Source organism: Camarhynchus parvulus, chromosome 2 (assembly GCF_901933205.1).
Source record: "Camarhynchus parvulus chromosome 2, STF_HiC, whole genome shotgun sequence".
In the NCBI taxonomy this organism is placed as follows: domain Eukaryota; kingdom Metazoa; phylum Chordata; class Aves; order Passeriformes; family Thraupidae; genus Camarhynchus; species Camarhynchus parvulus.
In genome coordinates this window covers 70,309,348-70,332,233 of record NC_044572.1, presented here as the reverse complement: position 1 = coordinate 70,332,233, position 22,886 = coordinate 70,309,348, and the positions used below count along the sequence as shown (strand labels likewise).

Sequence of the window (22,886 nt, the reverse complement as noted above, 5' to 3'; positions counted from 1 at the left end):
GGCATAAACTAAACCAGACTTTCTTATTTTGGTGCAAGATTGTTTGAACACACACCCTTCCAGCCGCTGCCTTGTCTAGTTGAAAGGAATGTCAACAAACTGTATTTATAATACAAGGAAGAACATGAAAGTTCCCCTGAAATTTTATTTAGTAAAATAAACAAGGAGATAAATGCTGAAAGCACATGTTACACCTTTAACAGAAATGTGCATGAGATGAAGCAGTTTCACATATAGTCCTGGATTTTCATATGTAAAACCAACTGAAATAGAGTGAGAATGAAGTACCCTGTGCTGAGGAGCAGGTAGGTGGACATCAGGGAGAGCAATATGCTGAACAGTCTCTCAAAGAGAAACGTGGGGCTCAGTAGCAGCAACGCTGGGGAAAAAACTGCAATAAGAAGAGATACATCAGTCACAACGTGCAAAACATTTCATCCTCAGTAACAAGATAATATGTCAAGATTTGAGGAAAGTTATCTACAGAAATTCAATACAGATATGACCCTCTATTTTTAGGAGTTACTTTCGCTAAAGAGAATAAAATATTTGGAATGTTTCACATTAATCAAAAGTAATTTCAGTTCTGTATAATTTTAATTCCCTGTCTTTCCACGTCATAGCCTTTATAATTTCTCATGAACTGATGTTAATAAGTTTTTAGGTGACGCAGAAGCACTACCCTAAAATCCAATCAAACTTGACTACTTAATACTACTCTGATAACCAATTACCAAGGCCCTGAGGACCTCTGGCAGGTCAAAAACTGCAGTGACAAAGCCACTGCTCCACTGGATTAGAGCCATAGAAAGGCTTGGGTTGGAAGGAACCTTAAATATCACCTAGTTCCAAACCCCCTGCCATGGGCAGGGACACCTTCCACTAGGACCAGGTTGCTCAGAGCCCCATTTGACCTGGCCTTCTGTCTTTTGTAATTAGATTGGGAACTGGTCTACTGCAAAAGTGAGTAAAGAGGTAGAAAAACAGGAAAGATGGCCAGTGCTTGAAGAAGGGAAAGGGAGAAAGACAAGCACTGCTGTGATGTAATCTTTAAACCCTTTTTTTAAATATAAAAACTCCATGTTTATAACAAAAGTATGCTGACAAATAATATTCATGTGATTCTTCATTTCAGTATAGGAACTTGACATTACTGAATCATTCAAAGGTTGCATCAACAGTAAGTCAAAATTAATAATCACTCCAAGGAACACAAAAGACATGGAAAGTACTCCCTTGTGACTATCAACATTGTATCCATTAGTATCTATAGTGAACATATCCATGAAAGAAAGGTGAGGAGATTTCTAAGTCCTGTGGATCAGTATGTTTTCTTCCCTGGCTTTCAGCCTTGGCCACAGCTACAATTACAGAATAAGTGACTTCAAGGGGCTCCAAAAAGGCCCAATTCAAGAAGGAACTCCAGGGACCTCAATGAAAGTCAGAACAGCTGGAAATAAAATTCAGCATGGCAACTGGCCTCTGTGAATGACACTGAACATATCAGATGTGTATCACTCTGAGTGCAATCATAGATGAGAACAGATGAGTGGCTAGTAGGTGATTATTAGTCTTTCTCTTCCACCTCTGATGCAATATATCAGATATTAATCATAAAAAGACCTGTAGGTTTCTGGCTGACCTACACAAACCTCTGTATACGACTCCTGCACACAGTTGACATCAAATTCCTCAAAATTTAGCAAGTTGCTATGCTAAATTCCCACAGATAAAAATTTTAAGACATAATATACATTCATTTAGAACTGTCTGCTAATATTAAGAAGGTTCTGAAGAACATGGGAAGCCCTTGAATTAATGTTACACCTCCTGGTTTTGCCTCTATGGTTGCAGTTAAGTACACTGTATGAACCACACAGTGTTACAGCTAAAGTCACTTGGACACAGGCCTGCAGGAACCCAGCCATCACTAATTCATTTGCCTGGTTCCTCAAACACCAGTCTTTCTCAAAAAAAAGAGTAAAAAGAAAAAAAAGTAGGTCAAAGTTAAAATTTAAACAGTTAGGCTTCATATTTATCAGGATAAACAGCTGAGAAGGGGGAAAAATTCCCTAGAAAACTTCTGAAGTACTAATATTATCGTGACGCCATAATAAAACAGTATCATTATGAACAAATACTGTTAACTGTGTGTTTCTCGTTCTATAAATACACAGAGATGCAAAAAGAAAGATTGTGCCATTCTTCCACAACTATGCAAAAAGACAAAGAGGAGTTAGACCACCTCTAATCCCACCAACCTTGGAAAAGCTACAGAAGAGTTTGGTACCTTAATTCTTATGGTATCCCATTTGTGGTACACACTGGCAACAAGGCAGGTGCTAGTTATGGTAATGACAAGGCATTTCTCTCCAAGAGGCGTACTGAGGACATGTTGGATGCCTTAGTGTTTTACCTGCTTATTCTGTGTTTAATTATGGAAAGCAATTTCCGCAAGTACATAAAGCTCCTATCTTGTATATCATATTCACTTAGAATGATTACTTCCAGTCTGAAAGACTTTGCTAAAATATTCAATACTACTGTGGCAGCAAGAAGACATTTTGAGTACCTACAGTTTACTTCACCGTTAGCTTTATTTTTATCATCACCCCCAACAAAGAGAATTTCTAATATACTTTTTCCTCATAACTCTAAACCTCTTTGACTGCCTGAATCATCTCTTAGATGAAAAATGTTTCTCTTTCATCCTTACACAGGAGAGAAATATAACCTTTACACTCAACTCCTGCTCCAGTAAGCCAAGCAGGACTTCATCGATTTCATTGACTTTACAACTGCAAGAAATTCATCCACACAGAGATCCCCATTTAGCTTTAGCAGGCTACAAAGAGTTAGGAGAGCATGATGGAAAGGAAAATGCTCCAAAGAAAAATGCATTACTAAGAAAGCATTGCTCACACACACTGATCCCAATCACTGAACTTAATCTTGAATCCATTTGCTCAAACAGAAGCAGGATTGCTAAAAGTGACAAGATCTGCTTAAGTTAAAACAATGTCACCAGTACAGGAATGTACAAGACAACCAGCAAGTAGGTAGCATGGGCTTTCATTGTGTTATATTTAAATTCCTGATCTTGACTTGTAGCAAAAAGCTGCTATCCAACTTTATATGGGATATGCTTAACTCTAAAACAAATCCCACATTTCAGATCACTCGGGGATAAACAATGCTTAGCAATTTCTAATGGAACCCTATAGAAAATATTTTATAACTGAAATATGAAAGGTGTTGATTCATTGTATTCCAGAAGTCCAGTAACAATTCCATTTGCTCTGTTTAATCATACTAAGATTTTTGAGTAGTGAAAAATTCATAGACTTGCAAATTGCTTTTTTCTTTAATAATTAGATACTAACAGATATCAAACATACACCATCATTATTTCACAGGTATTTTGCAAAGCAGCTCTCAAAATCACTTCCACAAGAGTCACTGCCATCTGCTGCAGCTTCAAGTTTACATGGAATTACAGCAACAACCTTTGGCCATTTCCCTGTCTTCAACTGGATTGATGGCAGAACATCTCAGATCACCCATATCCAGCTCCAAGTGAAATTAAAAGGGAATTTATACCATTATATCCCTAAAAGAGGTCTTCAAAATATTCAGAACACTCAAAAGATAAAGTTATTTGTAAATCAAAGATATTTGCATTTTATCACAAACTTACAAAGGAATAATATCTTAGAAGACTAACACATCTCAAAAAACTCACTTAGGAGAGCAAACATACAGAAGAACTACCAGCAGTCGGATAAAGGAAAAGAAGTTGTTAATGAGAAAGTGACATCATCCCCCACCCAATCCCAGACTCCACAAACTGCCAGCATAGAAGTTGGAGAGGGAAGATTTTCTTACCTAGTGTCATCCAGCTAATAATTTGATTCATTACAGGTAATCCCTGTTTGATCTTAAGACTGTTATGGGTACTGCCCACAACATATGTCGAAAGTGCAACACTGAAGATCTAGAAAGAAGAAATTGGGCAAAGAAACACAAAATTAGTGTATGGATCTCTGCCATCCTAAATATGTAGATATGCTTTAGAGTTGCCTAAACAGCTCATTTGAATCACCATAAGAACAGGAAGTCAAAGACAGTGTTGAAATGTATAACTTTTTATAACCTACCATTACTGTTTTTTTCAAACTTCCATCTAGATTACTTTTTATTAGCATTCTTGTTATTTATTTGTGCTATTTTAGAATAGTATACACAAGTGACCTGGACTACTGATTTGACATGCTATGCTCTTTGTCAAGAGTAACTATTTAAACACTCCTGCAAATCACAGAAAACACACGCCCCCAGTCCTTCAAGGGGTACCTGTCCTCAAACAGCAGCCACAAAGAACAAGCAGAGCCTTTGGCTTTGCTGCAGAATCAGGTACAGGGAGAAGGGGAAGGCTCCTGGAAGAAGAGAAGCAGCAGCAGAACAAATTGGAGGTGGCTTTTAAGAGACAGAAAGAAGCTGTTGGGTTTTTTGCTCCCCAACTGAATTGACTGAACCACCTCAAGCAGAGCCCTCAGCCTCGCAGAAGCAGAAAAGTTGGAGAGGTTTTTTCTTTGACTAATTCAAGAGACACACTTTGTACCATATGAATAGCTGCTATTTCCCTGCTAGACTGCAGTGATACCTGCTGGGATCAGCCCAGACGATACATTTAGCACCAGCATTCTTTTTTGACATGTTTCACAGGTGCTCAGTATCTGCTGCTTCTATTTAATTTCAGGCCACAAGAACATGTACCTTGTATTTCTCTGTGACATCAATAAACAAGGTCAAAACTTTAGGCATCCAAAAGCGCAGGGAATTTTAGACCTCTGATGTTTATTTTGGACACTTTTGCTGTATTCAGGCCCTTTGACATATCTTATCAAGTTCTGTTTGGTGTCATGAGCTCTGGTAATTCCTCTGATATCCCCTAGACACTAGTGAAGTCACTTTGCACTGACTTTGTGTTACACTCCGTAATATATCCTGTGCCTTGGAAGACTTGTGATGGCCTGGGAACATTAATAAGCACAAGGAACTACTGCTAAATCTATGCCAGTGTCCAGGGAAGGGCTCAGCTGGTGCTTTTGAGAATCCATGTTCACATTTTAAGTAATGTTCAAACTGGTCTTGGCTTTCACCAACACCTCCAGGACTGCAGAACTGAGCAGAAGTAAATTGGAGAGGCAAACTGAGCTAAGCTAAGAATCTGTCTCCTTTCATCCTTCACAACCCTCTCTGATGTTCAGAGATAATTCCTGAACAACTTAAGAGCAGGTCTCAGATACCCATACCTGCAGGTCATACAGCTACAAAGAAGAAACCAAGGGTGACACCTTCAGTCCCAACACAGCCAGCTCTGGCTGGGAGCTCTAAGCATCAAACATTGTAAGGACCCATAGGGAGAATGGCAGGAGAACCAGTAAAACACCCTTCCTGTCCCCTGGTTGAAAACACCCTTCCTGTCCCCTGCTTCCACCAGAATGACGTGGATTCCTACTGTTCACTTCTATTTTAAACAGCATGTAGATGTTGCACTTAGGAACATGGTTTAGTGGTGATCTGGGCAGTGTTAGGTTAATGGCTGGACTTGATCTTACAAGTCTTTTCCAACCAAAATTATTCTGTAATTCTAATTGAGAGGAGGAAACTAATAAACTGACCACCTTGGACACACATGAAGTCCAAGCATCCTGGCAATAATAACTTGGTCCCACATTATCAGCCAATGAAAATAGCAAATTTTCAGTAGCGTGGCAAAAACTGGACAACACCTATGAAGCAGATGGCAAAGAGAAACTGGTGCTCTCTCCAGCAAAAATTAAGTTATACCATAAGCACTGCAGCAGTCTAGCTGATGGATTATGAATGACTCCTGGTTTTATCATTACTGAAGCCTTAATGACCTCTCAGAGATCACAGAATCAAAGAATTGTTTAGGTTGGCTTAGGTTTAATTCATCAGTGACCCCAAACATTAAGTAACAGCATTATCAGAGGAAGGCATAAGCTTTGATGACTGCTTCCCAACACCACTTATGGGGAACCTGCAAAACCTGCTTCTAATAAATCCCTTGTCAGATGCAGAGCAGGAATCTGATTGAGTGTGCTTATCTATTTGAATGCCAGTGGCCTGATCATCATTTGTCATAGCAAAATAGGTATTTTCCCCTGACTAGGGGATTAATCTCACCTTTAAAACTGTCTGGGAGCTGTAATCAAAATTCAGGATCTCAAAATGAGCATTTTTGAAGATTACCCCTTCCTGTTCCCACTGGCAAGTCCAACTCAAAGGAAAATATAACAGCAGAATTAGGGAATTTCATTGACCAGAAATACCAGTATTCTGACAAGCATTCTCCTTTTGTATTCCTGTACTTTTTGAAGCAACTAAATGTAACCTAACCTCAAAACAAGATATTTATTTAGAAACATATAGAATGCCTCTGTAATGTCCTTTTATCCTTCTACATCTGAATAATCTCATCTCCCAATCTTTTCCTTACCCAAAATGTGAATGGTGGATCCCATATTGTCCATTCCCAATTAAGGTACTGAAACAAAAGTCTAATAGAGACTAGTAGTTAGATGTCACTATTGTAAAATATCTCCTGATTAAGAGGCAATTTGAGGAACTTAATGATCTTCTCAAAAGTTGGGAGGAAAATGAAGATGTTACCTCAGGAATAACAGGCAGAACATTTTCCTCTAATTAAGTATCACTCTGTGTGTGGATTTCCTGATTCTCTACGTTTGCTCAAGAATAGTCTGGCATAACTTTTTTACTATGGACCAGTTTCTTCACCATCATGAGATGCTGCAGCAGTTGTGTGGTGAGTTGAGGCTGGCCAGCCACCTACTGGGCTGCTCCCTCACTTCCACACCCAGTGAAAGCTTTTTTTCAGGCATTCCAGCAAGAAAGCCATTGCCAACTGTATACTGGAAATTTATGTTTTAAATGCTTAGGAAAGAAAATGACATCTCTTTTCTACATGTAGGCTGAAAAAATTAAGAGACATCACCACCATATTTGACATGCATTCATGCTCAGCTGCTAAAGCCATTTTATGCATTCATTACTCTTTCCCTTCTTCCTTTCAACCAATTTGAGCTCCATACCTAAATCACTGATATAATGAGTGCGTTGCTTTGCTCTGCAAGAAACTCCAGCACACACTAAATCATAATAGATAAGGCTGGTCCTGAAATAAAACTATTATCTTGTAATAGGTTGAGGGGAAAAAAAAAGAAAGAGGACAGCAGACATGTATTATTAGAATCTTAAAGCTCTCTAGAACTTAATTAGCTCCAAGCATGTAAAAAATATACCTCTTTCACAAAGATATAATTCACCTGAAAGAAGACTTAACCAACAGAAAACCAGCTCTCTATCAGTCTCACATTGTTCTTCAACAGCCAGAAACTAGAACTAGGTCAGCCCCCCAAACCATCAAGCCCAAGTGTGCACATGCAATTACTGCAAAGGTCACTGGAAGAGATATACACAGACAAAAGGCAGGACAAACTCTCCAAGCAGAGCATCAAAATCTATATGCACATTGATATATCAAGCAACATAATTATGCACAGGATGGGCTTTTGGGAACACAGCATGATGATATTTAAATATGTGCACATGGTCCTCTTGAAATAGCCAAGGAGAAAACTCTTAGGAACAATCTTTTTTTTCTTGAAAAATGTGGCCTTGGTAGAAATGTGTTCTTAGAAGGTAAGTAAAAATTTGCACATAAAAACCCTCTAACATTCAGAGTTATTCAAAAGAAACAACTGACCTGATAAAAATATACTTTCAGATCTTCATTATCTCTGTACTTATTTTCACTTTTGCAAAGAGATGCCAACGAGAAGAAAGATATCAAGATGGTCAGCAAACCAGCTGCTATTCTGCAAAAACAAACAAAAGAACAATAAAATCTCAGAAAACATCATCAAAAATTTCTTTTGCTACTGTACACTGTCTTGTTGCACTTGACATCCCACACCAGATTCAACCCTAGGAGCGCTTTGGGTTTCCTAATCTATCCAGAATATTCAGGACTCTTGGATTACCTAGCCCTACTTTAACCCCCATGTTTCCTTTTTATGACTGAGCTGACTCAGGAGCCCCCTGCTCCTACCATACAAATTTCATTAATGTACTGAAAAGCCCTGACAGTACCACTGCCCAAGAACAGAAACACCTATTTCTCACTGGCTTTCTGATTTCTCCCTCTTGTATCTTCTCCCCCAGCATCAACTTATCTGCAACATCCTGAAGTGTCACATATATTTTTAATTGCTGCTTCAAACCTTTCCAGCTTCAAAACTCCCTTGAAAAGTTTCAGACAAACAGTGTTTCAAAGGTACAATGTTTCATCAGAAGAATAAATAGAAAGATGTACAGCCTGGGCAAGGTGAATATAAAGAGGCAGATCTGTAGGTAATTTAATTCCATTTTGATTACTAAGCTGCGCACGTATGTTCTAAAGAATAAAAAAACCTCAGTTTGAACCAGCAGAAATACATATATATGTATATACAGCTGAGAGGCTGTAACACAGTCAAGGCAAATCTGTGCTGAATATTTCTAACATGCCCAAGGAATGAGACCAAGAAGGGTTTTCAAAGACAGATTTAAAACACAGTAGAAAATATTGAGGGAGAATGTCAATATTCTTGGAAATATCTGGGCTCATAATTCTACCTGCGATCATATATTGCTGCTCAAATCCCATATTTCACTGAGGACCAGGCATCCTGGCTCTGCTGAGGCATGACATCTTCTACCAGCCAGCAGGAACCATTGCACCCTAGGGTAAATTAACTTTTTCTGCTGTAACTACAAAGAGACCACAAGCCTAACCCTTCAGGCCAACCACCTGGATTGCATCCAGATATGAGAGAATGCTCCTATGACCAAAGAGTGGCTCAAAAGAGGAGAGGGACAGATAAAGATGTACTAGAAAAACAATAAAAAGCAACAACTATAGAAAATCAGACAAGCAATACCAGAAAAGAAGACTCAGGATACAGAAGCAGAAGTGGAAAAAGAAAAGACACAGGAAACACAGAGGAAGAAGAGAGCTCTGCCTACCCTGTTTGTTTTATTTCCCTGAATATCTCATTAGGTACAGAGTGCTATTCAAAGACAGATTATTCAAAATTGAGTGGACAAATTCTGAAAGATGCTGTAAAAAGTATATTGCTTTTGACTAAATTCTTATTCATGTATGATAGTGCTGTTGACCATATTTACACCCCACTGAAGCTTCTCCTTTAATGATCCCCTTTATTTATGTGCACATTTCTGTATTGTGAGGAGTGTTTCCCTTGACAAGAAATTACAGAATAACACAAAGACCAAATGGATGTGGCAAAATAATTAAAAGTCTATTCTCATTCTCATTAGTGAATAACTGAGGTCTCTATAATCATGTTATTTAAACTCTGAATTTCAACTCCTGTCTCAGCCAGCTTTCACTAATGCAATTCTTCACAAATACCAAAAGGCAGCCTAAATTTTGAATCAAAGAGGGAATAAAAAATTTAAAGAACAAGATGAGATTCTTACACCAGAGGAATGTTTGGTTCTCTTCCTACAACAGGCATTAATGGAAATATTGCCAGCAGCACACACAGGAGAGTCCAGATCAATGCTTTTGTCTAGAAGAAGAAGGAGGTCATGTGGACAGACAATTGTCTACTCATAAAGAAATATTCCAGTGAACTACTAACAGCTACTAGCATCTCCCATAAGCAAAGACCCGGCATCACCAAGGAGTAAAATTAGCTTAAAAAAAAAAAAAGGCCATGGGGTCATCAGTATTACAGAACTTCAATTTATAAAGAAAAGAATTTCATTTATATAGCTGTCAAAATCCCATCAAAGACAATGATAATTAAAGCCAAGTTTACACTTATAAGCACTTTCTCCAAGTGTGGCCTTCACACATTGCAGGCACCAGAAATCTGACAATTGGCCTTCTAGAAGGAAGGCATAAAACTAATATCCTCAGAAGGACACAACAGTTAATTAATCAGCATTAAGAGAGAACACTCTGAGAATTTTGCTAACATTATCCAGTCTTTGCATCTATGTGCCAGTTGATTTAGCCATCATAATCATCTAAGTAGTTCCTGAAACTCTTTGCTAGGATGAAAAAAACCAACCTATGCCAGGTGTTTTATGTAACTAAAAACATTAAGAGCTGTGTCATTTAAATTTTTCAAGCTCAAGAAAAAATTCATAATCCTGAAAGGAAATTTCACACTACAAAGTATCATCTGTGCATGTCCACCTTTAAGACAAGTTACTTGATTATTCAACTAGAACAAAAAATTGTAAATTAAACAAATAGAAGCCTCTATCTTGGCAGTTCTTGGACATCAATCTTAGCAATTTGACTCCTTTTCTCTATCCCAGAACCTCAGGTTTTAGGTATCCCCTGAAATAAGAGATGTTGGAATCAATTAATGGAAGAAACATCTCTTAAATTTAATATCATGCCACTTGATGAAAGTGGAGTTTTTTCCCTAGGAAAAACAATACAGAAAGCTGCCTCTGAGGAACAGTGTGCCCCAGCTGATTGCAGACAATAATGAGTTGACAATTGCCTTTCCATTATCTACAACATTTTTTCTAATAAACAATCATATTGGTTAAAGGGTGACACTTTCACCAATCATACATGTAAACACCATAGTCACTGCAACAGTTTGATAAATGATGTGCATTTCATATGATTGAGTCAAGCATTTTTTAGTCATCAACAACAGAAAACTGATAGCTAACCCACAGATACCTCAAAACTCTTAAGCAACTCTTATTACTTCTGCTGTATAACAGATCTATCCAGATCATATTAAATTCCCTTGCTTTGCTATATGCAGCTTATGACAGAGATCAGAAAAAGAGCATAACTGAATAAGAATCTAAAGCAGCATTCCAAAGCACTCCCAACATCCTGAGATGCAATCCAGCTGTTGACCAAAGCAATACAATACCTTAGCTTGAATCCACAGCTGTGTGATCACTGGCCAGCCAGCAAAGACAAGGAGGCCAACAGTAAGTGCAGAGCGGTAGAAAAAGCTGAAGACCTAATTAAAAAAAAAATCCAAGAGAGGACTGAAAATCAAACACATTAATTCCTCGAAGAGGTAGAATACAAGAAATGAGATACCCTTTGATATATAAGGATAAAATACTTACCAGTATTTCAATTCCCAGTATACAAACCAAGAGGAATCCTGCAGACTGACCAATATGAAGTGACAAAACATTTGTGGCAAGGTCTTGAATGACAGGAATTCTGTTCAAAATGATAAAACAAGATAAAATTCATTAAAAAAAAACAGAAATAACATAGCATCATATCTTTTCAGGGCAAGGATGGGGTCAGAGCACAAAAAACATTAGAGGTATTGCTGGTCCTGCCTAGACCCCATGGTTGATGGCCAGATGCTCCTTCTGCCCAGTTTTACTTGATGGAAAATCTACAACAAAATCCTGCAGCTTTTTTCCTCCCATATTTGGCACATCTTTGCCATTGTTTGGACAAGTTTCAGATTATTCACTACCCAAATTGACTCTGAGTATGTGAATATTTTTTGTTATGTTGTGCTTAATGTCTGTCATAACTGATGAAACATTCAGAAGCTTTAGAGAGAGAAAAACCTTCCTTGTTAGCTTTTCCTGTGCTTTATGAGACAGCTCATTATCTAACTGCAGTTGGTCTCATTTTCTCTGAATAATACTGAGTTGGTATCTACAAATTGCCAGAAGATCAAGAAAGTAAAAGGATTCAAAAGATAACAAGCATTTTTGGGCCTGGAGTAAAAGGAAACCCAAACAAGACAAATATATTCCAATATGGGAGCACATTCATCAACATGACTAGCATGTGTTTTTCAAAAGTAGCTGGTGTTCCACAGACTTGACACTTTGCAGGATCATTTTGCAAAATAAGGCAGCTGCTACAGGTATTTGCAAAGATTTTAGCACTCTTTTGCAACAGTACTAAAGTTATGTTTTTATGGAAATAGCTTAATTTATTTTTGCTAATAGAAAAGATATCTTCTTGAATTGGCAACTGTATCAGTCAGTTTGGACACTACTCATTATGTCAAGTGAAATATAAACCAGAGTCCTTTGGAATGTCTCAGAAAACACTTAATGAAGTTTTCGCTCAAATTTATGGGAAAAAAGTTAATTCTCTACAAAAAGGAAGTCCAGACTTGGTCTTATAAAGCAGCAGTAATAAATTGCATTCTTTACTTACTCTTTCACAACTGCATACCAAACCGGCACTGGCAAGAGACAGTATATATAGTATGTCCAAGGACATGTTTGAATCAACAGGAAAAAAGTTATTATCATTCCAGCAGAGGCAAAACCATAGAAGAGAACAGTAGATTTCTGAAATACAAAAGTTTGGACAAACATTCTTTTAACAGCAATAAAATGCTTTAAACTACACTCTATTTTCCATTTGTTAGTTACACAGTAAAACAAATGTTATTTTAACACAGCCGCGCAAGCTGCCATGTGTCTCTACACAACTCTAGACAAAGTCATCAGCCAGATTAAAAAAAACAACAGCAGGATCTGAAGATCTAATTCTAAATGTGTCTATTCATAAGGTCCTGGAGTAAAATCTGCAAGGCAAAGACATACTTGTACCATCTGGAAGCCCAAAACATGCAATGTCATTTATGTTCAATGGATACTTGGAATCCATCTGAAGCCAGAGATGCTAAGGGGTTTAGGAAAAAGAAATCTCAAATTTAGATTCTAGAAACAGACTTGGAATATAACCCATCGAGTTCAAGTTCATAGCCTTACAGTCAAAGCATTTAATGAAAATTCCATCAGCACATTTCCTCCTCCTGCTTGAGACATTTGTAAGAAAACTAAGTAAATTAAAATGTTAAGCATTAACTCCCACCAGAAAAAAACCCCACTACTATTCAGCATCTAGGAACAGCTACAAAAGGAGGCTTGTGACCAACCTTCCACAGGAAAAACTTCCTTCCTCAAAGAACCCTCAATTTCAAAATACAACAGAGGACTAGTGCTGTACAGCCCTAAAAGGTAGCATGGCTACAACTCTTATGATATTTCATCTTAACCTACAGGTACTGCTTTGGGCTTCTTAGAAAAGAAATAAATACAAGATTGGAACATTATGTACTCAAAGAAAAACATTCCCAGACTGAGAACACTCTTAAGGAGAAACATCAAAGAGAGAAGGAACATTTTTAAATGGGTTATCTCAGATAAGCAGGTCAGTCCTTAATCATCATCAGAAATCCCTTGTTTGTACAAAGAGAAGCATTAAAGAGTCACTCTGCATCTGCCTTTTATCTGGGCATTGAACTATTCTTCCTTATTCAGGGACATTCAAATATCAGAAGAATTACTGGTAAGGGAAGATTATGTACAAGTTTTAAACAAACAATTTTATTTGTGTTACAACTTGACATAGCAAAGGCAGCCTCAGTGTAGGTAATGACAGACACTGCTTTCTTCTGCACAAATGCTAGTTTTTTGAAAGAGTTAGGTAGACAGATACACAACTGTGTTAAATATGCTGAGAAGAAGAGACAATCAGGTCACAGTTCACCTAGATGGATTAACATCTTTTCTGACTTCCCCTCCCTGTAACTGATGTACAACTGCCTTGATCTAAAATGACAGCAAATGTAAGTTCTAAATTATTTTTAAAATAGAACTTTTGCTAAGATATACCATTAGCCTAAGAAAAGATATGTCATATAGAAAGCTGACCTAGGGCAATTTTGCCTTATTAGTTTTGAATTTCACATTTGCTGACATATAGGCAGAATGAATATGCATATAGATGATATACACACAGTATAATTTATCACTGAATGAGTAAACACACACAATCAACATTTTATTCCATATAGTGACACAAATACTATAGAGTCCAATACAGTCAGTCATGTATTGAAAGTGGAAATGACATTTGCAATTCTGTGAATATATAAAATAAATTTAAAGGTTATACTTCTTGCTAGGCAAAACAACATTCTACACTAAAAGAAAAAAAAGGTTTTTTCATACACAGCATAAGAAGCCAAAAACTTTTAAAGATGATATATACAGGATATGCAGTTTCATTACTCAGAGGTTTCTTGATTTTATAAGGGTGTGCTTTGCAGGAGACTATTTGTCAGTGGTAGATTAGTCTCTCAGCAAATTTCTTTAAGTTGCTTCAATATAAATTATAACCAAATAACTTCCCTATATGAAGCATTAGCCTCACATTGTGATTCTCTAAGTATTTAGGAACACTAAAAAAGGTTCCTACAGAAAAGGGCCTCTTACGAAAACTGAAGAAAGATAAATTCTATAGACAAAGAACTAAGATAGCTAACTTTTTTTCCTGCTAGTGTCACTAGCATAAAATTTGGCTTCAACAAGTAAAATCAACATACAAAATTAAAATCTATGTCAACTAAGAATGCAAATTTTTCCTTAATGTAGTTATTAATATGCCTGATATTCAGCCTACTTATTGTAATTATTTTGTTTGTATCTAACATAACATGCATTCTGGATTATTTCCTCTCAGTTATTTGATGAAAGAACAACTAAATCATGCAGTACAGCACTCATGAATATTTTCCACTTTAATTTTGTTTGAGCATTTTCACTAAAGGTCAAGACTATCTCATTTCAGCCAGTAGTAAAAACCTCAAGACAGCATGATAGGAATTTTCTCAGAGTAATATATTAAAGGCAGTAAAGATGTTAAGTGAGTGCTCACTCTCATCTATATTACAAAACAAAACAATTCTTTTTATTCTGAAACAAATAATTGAAGTTTGGGAGAATTTCCCCTCCCCACAAATGTTTTAACCCTTCTCTAGTGAAATGCCAGCTTTTTGCCTATTCACCTTTTTGAGGTCTCTTTTCCTAATGAATGACTGAAACTAAATTCTTCGGATTTTATACTTTACGAAACATCAAACCATAATAATCTAGTCAAAAAGAGCTTTCTTCATCTTTAATGTCTTCTGCACACTTGCAAATCACAAAGATCAAGAGAGCACACTATTCTGTGAAACCACAGCTCATCTTCTATCAAAACAGGCTACACATTTTAAAAATGCCATGATTGGACTGCACAGTTTCTGAGAACAGATGTAAAATTACCAAAGAGGGCAGAAAGAAAATTATTTACATGCTGGGTTTTTTTGGGTTTTTTTGGCCTTACAGTGAAGAAACTGTAAGGCCAAAAAACAAAATTAAACTGGAAACCTGAAATCTGTATTCTTCCTAGCAATTATTATTACAACAGAGTGCTGTTAACACTGAAAATTAAACCTGGTTAATTAAACCTGGGAAAACTAAACCTGGTTAAATACAGACCCTTTAATAGTTTTAAATCACTATGTTTTCTCACACTTGCATTAGCATCCCAAATGGACACCTATAGGAAGAAACACTGAAGCAGCACACTCAGACTTACACGTCTTAGGAATACTGATCCTAATCAACTGACTTAACAGCAACACCACAGAGGATCACAGCAACTGGAAAACTCAACAGCTTGCCAGTTTCCACATTAAGTCAAAAGAAGTATAAGGTATTCAATTTATCCTGCATAGAGTCACTTAGCATACATGTAATACTGAAAACTGATACAAAAAAAATAATTGAATGCTTCCAACCTACCTTTTTATTAGTTGGGACAGTCTTGGTCAAATTGGTATGGGCCTTGATAATGACCAAAATCACATAAGTTGTCCAGCCCACAAAACTCACTGCAATGCTCAGACCCAGGAATAATCTATCATAGGTGTGGTAGTAAGACAAGCCTTCCAAAGCAAGGTTAATCAGGGTTTTGCACAGGGATACCTGGAGGCAGACAAAATATTCAAGTAACATACTAGAAGAGTGTGAGCTCCCCATTCCACAGATCAACCTAACTGACAGCAACTGGAGATCCAGCAGCTCTACCACGCCTGGCACATGGGTCCTCTCCATGGTCAGGCAGTGTTTTGGCAAGCACCAACTGCTGGAGTGCACGCTGTTGGGACTCCTGCTGGATATCAAATCAATCATCACCTGGCTCCTCCACTATCCTCCCTGGCCATGACAGTGGTTAGAAGGTGAATGCCACCCAGACAGCACACCTTGAACATCACTTGATACCAAGCATGCCATTTGGTTTTCCCACAAGCATTTGACTGAACATATTCCAGTGTAAGTTATCCCCTTAAAAACCAGTCATGTGCTTCTGAAGGCACATTTGCACAGGGGGAGAATTATGAATGCAGCTGAAACATGGTCACTCTCCACAGCCTCAAGTATTTCCTGCCTGGGTTTTGACGTCCTGCACTTCAGTAGTACCTAATACCACAAGAGCCAGCAGTGAATTCAGAGACTAAACTGGAGTCCCAGATGCATTTACAGAGCAGCTGCTTGTAGCTCTCAGCATGTAAATCATTTGGAAACATGAAGGGTTGTACCCAGTCTAATCACAGGTCCCCTCACTCAATACCTCCACTGGAGAGACACCATCATAAAGACCGTGGGTTTTCCCACTGTGCCATTTGGGTGTGCTGTGATTCACCCAAAGATGGGAAGCTCATTTGTGTGACTTGGAAGAGTGTAGTAACAAGGTGAACATACACAATGAAGCTTTTTTATATGTGCAGGTATCCAGTTGGGATTCAACAACAACAAACCCAGGAAAAGGTACAGCAACTACTGAAGAGATCACAAGTCTGCCAGGAGGCAAACTCACCCCAAAAGACATCTATTCTATACAATTCTTCTATTCTATACAACTCTGAGCGCATATTTGCAATGCAAAGAGTTGCAAGGTTCCGGCAAGCAATCATCCAAACCCCAGGTTGCAGGAATGGAAGAACCTCCTCTGCACTGCAATATAGGATGCTGAGGACAACCAAGGCACAGGCGCAAGTCTGATGTGTGAGTGATTAAGAGTGAACTTGAACACCTGGAGCACTCAAAAAAACAAGGAGTAAAATTTACATATAAGCAACAATATAAAATCACAAGTTCTACTCCTGAAATGCATAAAATGTCTCCTACCAGTAAATGCGACAGCTAAGTAGAAGTATTAAGAAACCAAAAAGAAATAGATCAATTTATTTAAGCTGAATGGTTTCCAATTTACAACAAAGCAAGTAAAAAGGCATAAAATAGATTTAGCTGTCCTGGGCATAAAATAGTAATTTATTACCCTAAGAATCATATTAGGAAAAAAGAACTGAACCCTAACACATAATGGAAGTCTTCCTTGCGCCTGGCAGGTTAAATATAATCTTACATATTCCATATTTTCATACTTTTTAACACAGAAGTCAATGACCAAACCACATCTGTTAAAATGAAAGACTTGTTGGTATCATTTAGCTCTACAAATTCTTTCTGTGAACATCAGAATACAAGCATTGGTGAACTGCACCCATCAAGTACCCCACCACACAGTTAGTGTTGGCAAATGCTTAGGATACTGCAACTGAGAAGCATAATTCCATGTATAGCTGCCAGTCTGACACACTGAAATGTGAACGTAAAACCAAGCACAGCTGGTTCAGGTAAAAAAAAAAAGGATTAGGTAAAAGCAGGATTTATGATGGAGCAAGACACCAGACTTTTTTTCATGAAACTAGCAGTCTAAGTAGTGCAAACACGAACTACATTCCTCAGTTTCTCTCTCAATTTACCCTTTTCTAGTGTGGAAAATAAAAACACACTCTGTGTCATTATACTATGAAATAGTAACAAACAGTTTACGTATGAGAAAAAATACAACAAATCAGTATTATTTATTAGAATTGGTATAAAATTGTAGCATTTTGAAGACTTACAGTGGGGTTTTGAGTTAATGAAATGTGTATCATAAGGATGAAAAAAGTTTTCTCTGTTAATTTCAATTTAAAGGAAAAATATTTACATATAGCAAAACCAGACTTACCGCTTCATCGTACTTCTGCTGCTCAATATATAGTCTTATTTTTTTAAAAAGTTGATCTGTTCCGAAGCAGAAAGTGGTCTGTACAACAATATAGAGATATTAACATTTCTCCTTTTCATGAGCGGAAAAAATTAACTTTGCAATTAAAACAATTATTCTGTAATGAAACCAATATATTCTGAACATCATTAGAAGCAATTAGGTAATTGAGACTAATCTATTCCTCTGCATTCATCTTCACATGTGTCAACACAGCTGCTTTTTAACTTATCTCAAAATTGCTGCATTAATAGACATTACTTTTATGTAGCTGATCCCATCTAATACTGCTGAGAACTATATCCCTTATGCATTATTTATTGATCATTGCTCCGGACAGGAAGCACGGCACATAGAAAAACTGTGCAATTTAATTGATTTGAAATGGCTGTAAGCAGTTGATAAGACAGCACTGAGTGATTTGCTCACATTCCACATTAACAGTAGATGATACCTAACAACCTTCTCTTTGAAGAGTATGACTGTGTCTCCTGTTACTCAAAGAGCCATTAGCTGAGTCCCCAGAGCAGGGGATAACACAGTTACCTGGCTACACTGAGGTCAGTGATAAAAATCTCTTGATTTTAACAAATCTGATCATCAACCAAAACAACTGCTACCATTCTTTCCTTACAGAAACCAGCAACCAGGACAAAAAAGCCAATCGACCAAACTCCACCAAATGAAGGGAGAAGGAGCTGTTTCTCCTGTACCATTTTCTTTCCACATTTAGGGACAGCAGCAAGCCCGAGAATCCCAGACTTACCCTGGATAAATTATAAGCCACTTAAATTATATGGGTAAGTTATAAGCCATAACACAGTCCCTGTTGCTCTTGGCACCACAAACCACCATGGGCCACAGCTCTCTGACAGCCAGGGAATTCATACAGCAGGTTTCCTTCACACATGATAGTGGCACAGCACCAGCTCTCAGCATCCATGGCACAAGATGGCCCAGTTGCTTGCCTGCCTCCCTCCCTCCTGCTCCTTCCCACACCTCATTCACAACACCAACCCCATGTTTCAGGGAGTGCCAAATCAGGTCACTCACATCATTTAAATCATCAGCAGCTGCCCATGTGGTCACTCAGCCGAACCACAGGGGCAGGTCTTGATTTCATGCATCTGCTGCAAGGAAATGCTCATTCCTGCAGCTCTCAAACAGCCATGAATCACTTTTGCCTACAACCCAGTCTATAGGCTGATACAGCACTTAATAAGTACATCAGCAATACATACACACCATCCTTTGAGCCATGAAATACATTGCAAGTATTCTGTGCCTGAACAACCTGAATCTTTATAGTAGTAACATCCTGGTATATTTTGATGCTATTTGATTAAGTTCAGAGCACAGCAGTATCATGCAGGAATCTTCCAAAACACTGAATAATTGGAACAGCAATTATTCTTACTTTTGAGAAGAATATTACCTGTAGAGCAGTATATACCTGTATTAAGAAAATGTTTATCTCTTTTCAATCTAGAAAAGAATTGAAGGGTGGTATGTATAAACCAGTAGGAAGAAAGAGGTCCCATGGAAAAGGAAAAAGGGAGAAAAAGATAATCACAAGGTCATGATAAGAGTTTGATCACCTTAACTTTGAGGGGAAACAGAGGACTTTAGAAACCAGACTGGAAAAATAGCAAAGTGAATGTTGGTTGCTTCTACACGTTCATGATATGTCTCTATGGAAGCCAACCTTACACTTCACAGGCTGAGGGCTACAATTAGAAACAATTCCTAAAGGAGGCAAACCAGACCCCAAGCCCTGCCTCAAGGAAATCTGTGGCTTTTAGATTTTGCTCAGTTGTTTGGTAGGGGAAAGAGAGCAAAATATCCACTCAAGATGGGAGTTTCACCATGTGTAATAATAGGAAGAGGAAAAGTAGGAGAGGAAAAAAAATAGGAGGAGGAAAAAATAACAGATAGCTTTTAGGTAAGAATTTTTTTAAAATCTGGAATAAATATTCAGAAGCTTTATTTAGGACTTAAACACATTCAAGTTCTTCCTATGTTCCCTGGCTCACTTTTCTTGTTTTATACATACTGTTATCTGCAAATTCTATCCTTGTCAAATTCAATGCAAATTTTTCCAAGCCAAAATCAAATTTTACTTCATATCTTTAGTCATTTAGCTATAACCCGCTTATTATCTTTTTATTCTCACTGAATGCTTATAGTTAATAGACCATAGTCTTCACCTATTCCTCCTTAGAGGACAGCACCTAGGATCTCTGTATATGGATAGTGTAACAGAATAAATGAGGTTTTCAAACATTAAAATTTTGACTAAGTCAAACACTGAAAGCAATTATTTTGTCAAATTGGGTTACCATTGGCAGGTGCATTGTTAATTTTCAATAGCTAACATCATAACACACATAGTACCTTACTTCCATATATATAATTTTCAAGAGATTGAATTTACAATTGTCTAACAATTGTTTCTGTAAAATTTATTCACAAGAAACTAAGGACTATTCATATATTACTATGAAAATGCAAGGAACGATTATTATCTTAAGATATTTTTTATCTCTGTATTAAACAAAAAAGCAAAGTGATTAAAGAATTTTTGTAGTTTATACCAGTCTAAAAAGTTACCAAATATGCTGATAATCCCTCAATTCAAGAATGGGCATAGGTCACCATAAGCAATTTATCATCCATTGAGGACACTGATTCACTTCCTGAAGGTGACAAAGTAGACAAGAGATCAAAAAGAAATCTAGATGTAACAAAAAGTATAAAGAGACAAACATGAGCTATGAACAGAAGTGGAAAGTTGCCTATGAAAAAACCCATAGACTTTATAAATGGTGGCTCTATAAAATCTACAAGACTTTCCAAAACCACATGGAAAATTTAAATCTGATAAGTTAAAGACTAAACTGTTCGTAGCACCACTTGATTTTAACTTAAACTATTTTAAATGTCTCCAGCAGAAGACAGTGTTAGGGAATAATGAACTGATCAGAGTTGTTCCCTGTGTTTTACTATACAGCATCACAGAGGCACTAGCAAATGTCAGTGTATTCTCAAGGTCACTTAATAAACATATTCATGCAATTATTATTAATAGCAATGAAGTTAATTTATTGATCATTACTAGACATATTCTCAATTCTAGAAGGAAAACTAGGGTGTATGTGCATATGCTCTTGCTAGCTATCCACCATCAAAATCCAATTCTAACAAATTCAAGATGAATAGTCTTGCCTAGTAAAATCTGACTTCTTTTTCCATAACAGAAAAATACCAGTCCTATTAAGAGGCACACATAAAGAGAATTTGGTCAGTGGACTCAACTCTGACCTCCTTTTCTTAAAAGTATTGCAAAACACATGCACTGAAAAGGGCAGTACTCAGAGATTTAACTTGAAAGAAAAAAAAACAAGAATTCCATGATCACATAGATTATAAATACACACTCATTCACAATACTACCAGGATTCTAAAGACTTGAGATTACATTCTTAAGTCTTTAAGACACCCAGAAAATGATGCTGGTTGTGGAACAGTCATTTTATTTTTCATTATGGGTATCAGAGATTAACTTCCTGGTTCCAGAGAGAAATCACAGCTTCATCCATGAATAAACATAATTAATTATGAAACAAGATGATTGGGCTAATCATGCAAGTGCTTGTAAACTCTCCCTTCTGAGATGTTAGTTACCCTTGTCATAGGTATACCTGACAAAATTAATCTTTCCGTCACATCATTCATGCTTCATATAAGCTAAGCTATTTGACAGCAATTCACAACAAGACTGTGATGAAGTACATTCACCATAGCAATGTCAAAGGGATCTCTCTTTGGCCAATGAGTCTTGTTTATCTCGCACTACAGAAATTACATCCCCAATGGCATAGGTAGCATGCTGCAGACAAATCAGGAAATAAAACCTCTCAAAACAGAAGGAGATGCCTTGCAAACACATCTGTATCCACCACTGCTAGTTTGTTGATTTCATTATGCCTGGTTATTTGGGTAAAGATTTATGGTAATTTATTGCACAGTAAATTTTCCAGAATTCTGCTATAAAAAGTAAGCCTTTCCTGTCTGTATTAGTTGAACACTTATAATGAGTCAGATTTAATAATGAAAGTCAAAGAAGCACCACAGACCTGTAAATGAAATGTACAAGAGAAAGACTGAGATCTTTGCCTAGCTCATTGTCAGATGAAAACAAGCTCATTTCAGCTGCTTACCTACACACACTCACAAACCCCATGCACCTATGTCAGCTCATGCATATCTACACCATTCTACCACTGCCTTTTTACTCTCTCCATCAGAAAAAAGGAAATACTGTACACCCTTTGAGAGTGCAAGATTTGCAAAAGACAGTGATCACATTTCTACGACCCTTATCAGAAGTAACTGTTCAGCAGTCTTTTATCTTTTTCATACTGGCTATTTGGGAGATGGAGAGGAAAGCACCTGCTCCCCCTGTTGATGTAAAACTAAAAAGCCAAAGGATATGAACATACATCCCTAGACCCCGGTGAAAATCCCATGATGGACCAAGGCCATTTGAATATAGCATGACAGGATTTTGTACAGGTGACCTTCTTTTGAACACCACATAAAGCAGAGCTTCTCACGTGCTTTGCTATGAAATTCCTAACTCCAGAATTGTGAGCAGCAAAAGAGCCATCAGACTGACACTGTCCAAGCAACTCCAGCAACATCTGCCAAAATGCTGAATAATTACAGCTTCTTGTGCTCTTCTCCAGAAAGAAGATCCCTGGTACCTGAAATAAATCAGCCAGCATAAAGTTGGGCACCACCCACCCTGCAGAGCATCCAAGGCCTCTGTCATCCAGACTGTGGGGGG

General features: G+C 37.4%; 1 protein-coding gene across 1 annotated transcript in view; it reads right to left on the bottom strand.

Annotated features, from left to right (window-relative positions):
- The window catches only part of PIGN (phosphatidylinositol glycan anchor biosynthesis class N), a 100,040-nt gene that overhangs the window by 22,027 nt on the left and 55,127 nt on the right, over window positions 1-22,886 (bottom strand). The window contains 10 exon segments of the mRNA XM_030970994.1: window positions 289-391; window positions 3,886-3,994; window positions 7,814-7,925; window positions 9,592-9,683; window positions 11,025-11,117; window positions 11,230-11,329; window positions 12,299-12,435; window positions 15,724-15,906; window positions 17,999-18,045; window positions 18,048-18,076. Coding sequence (XP_030826854.1) covers window positions 289-391; window positions 3,886-3,994; window positions 7,814-7,925; window positions 9,592-9,683; window positions 11,025-11,117; window positions 11,230-11,329; window positions 12,299-12,435; window positions 15,724-15,906; window positions 17,999-18,045; window positions 18,048-18,076 — 1,005 coding nt within the window.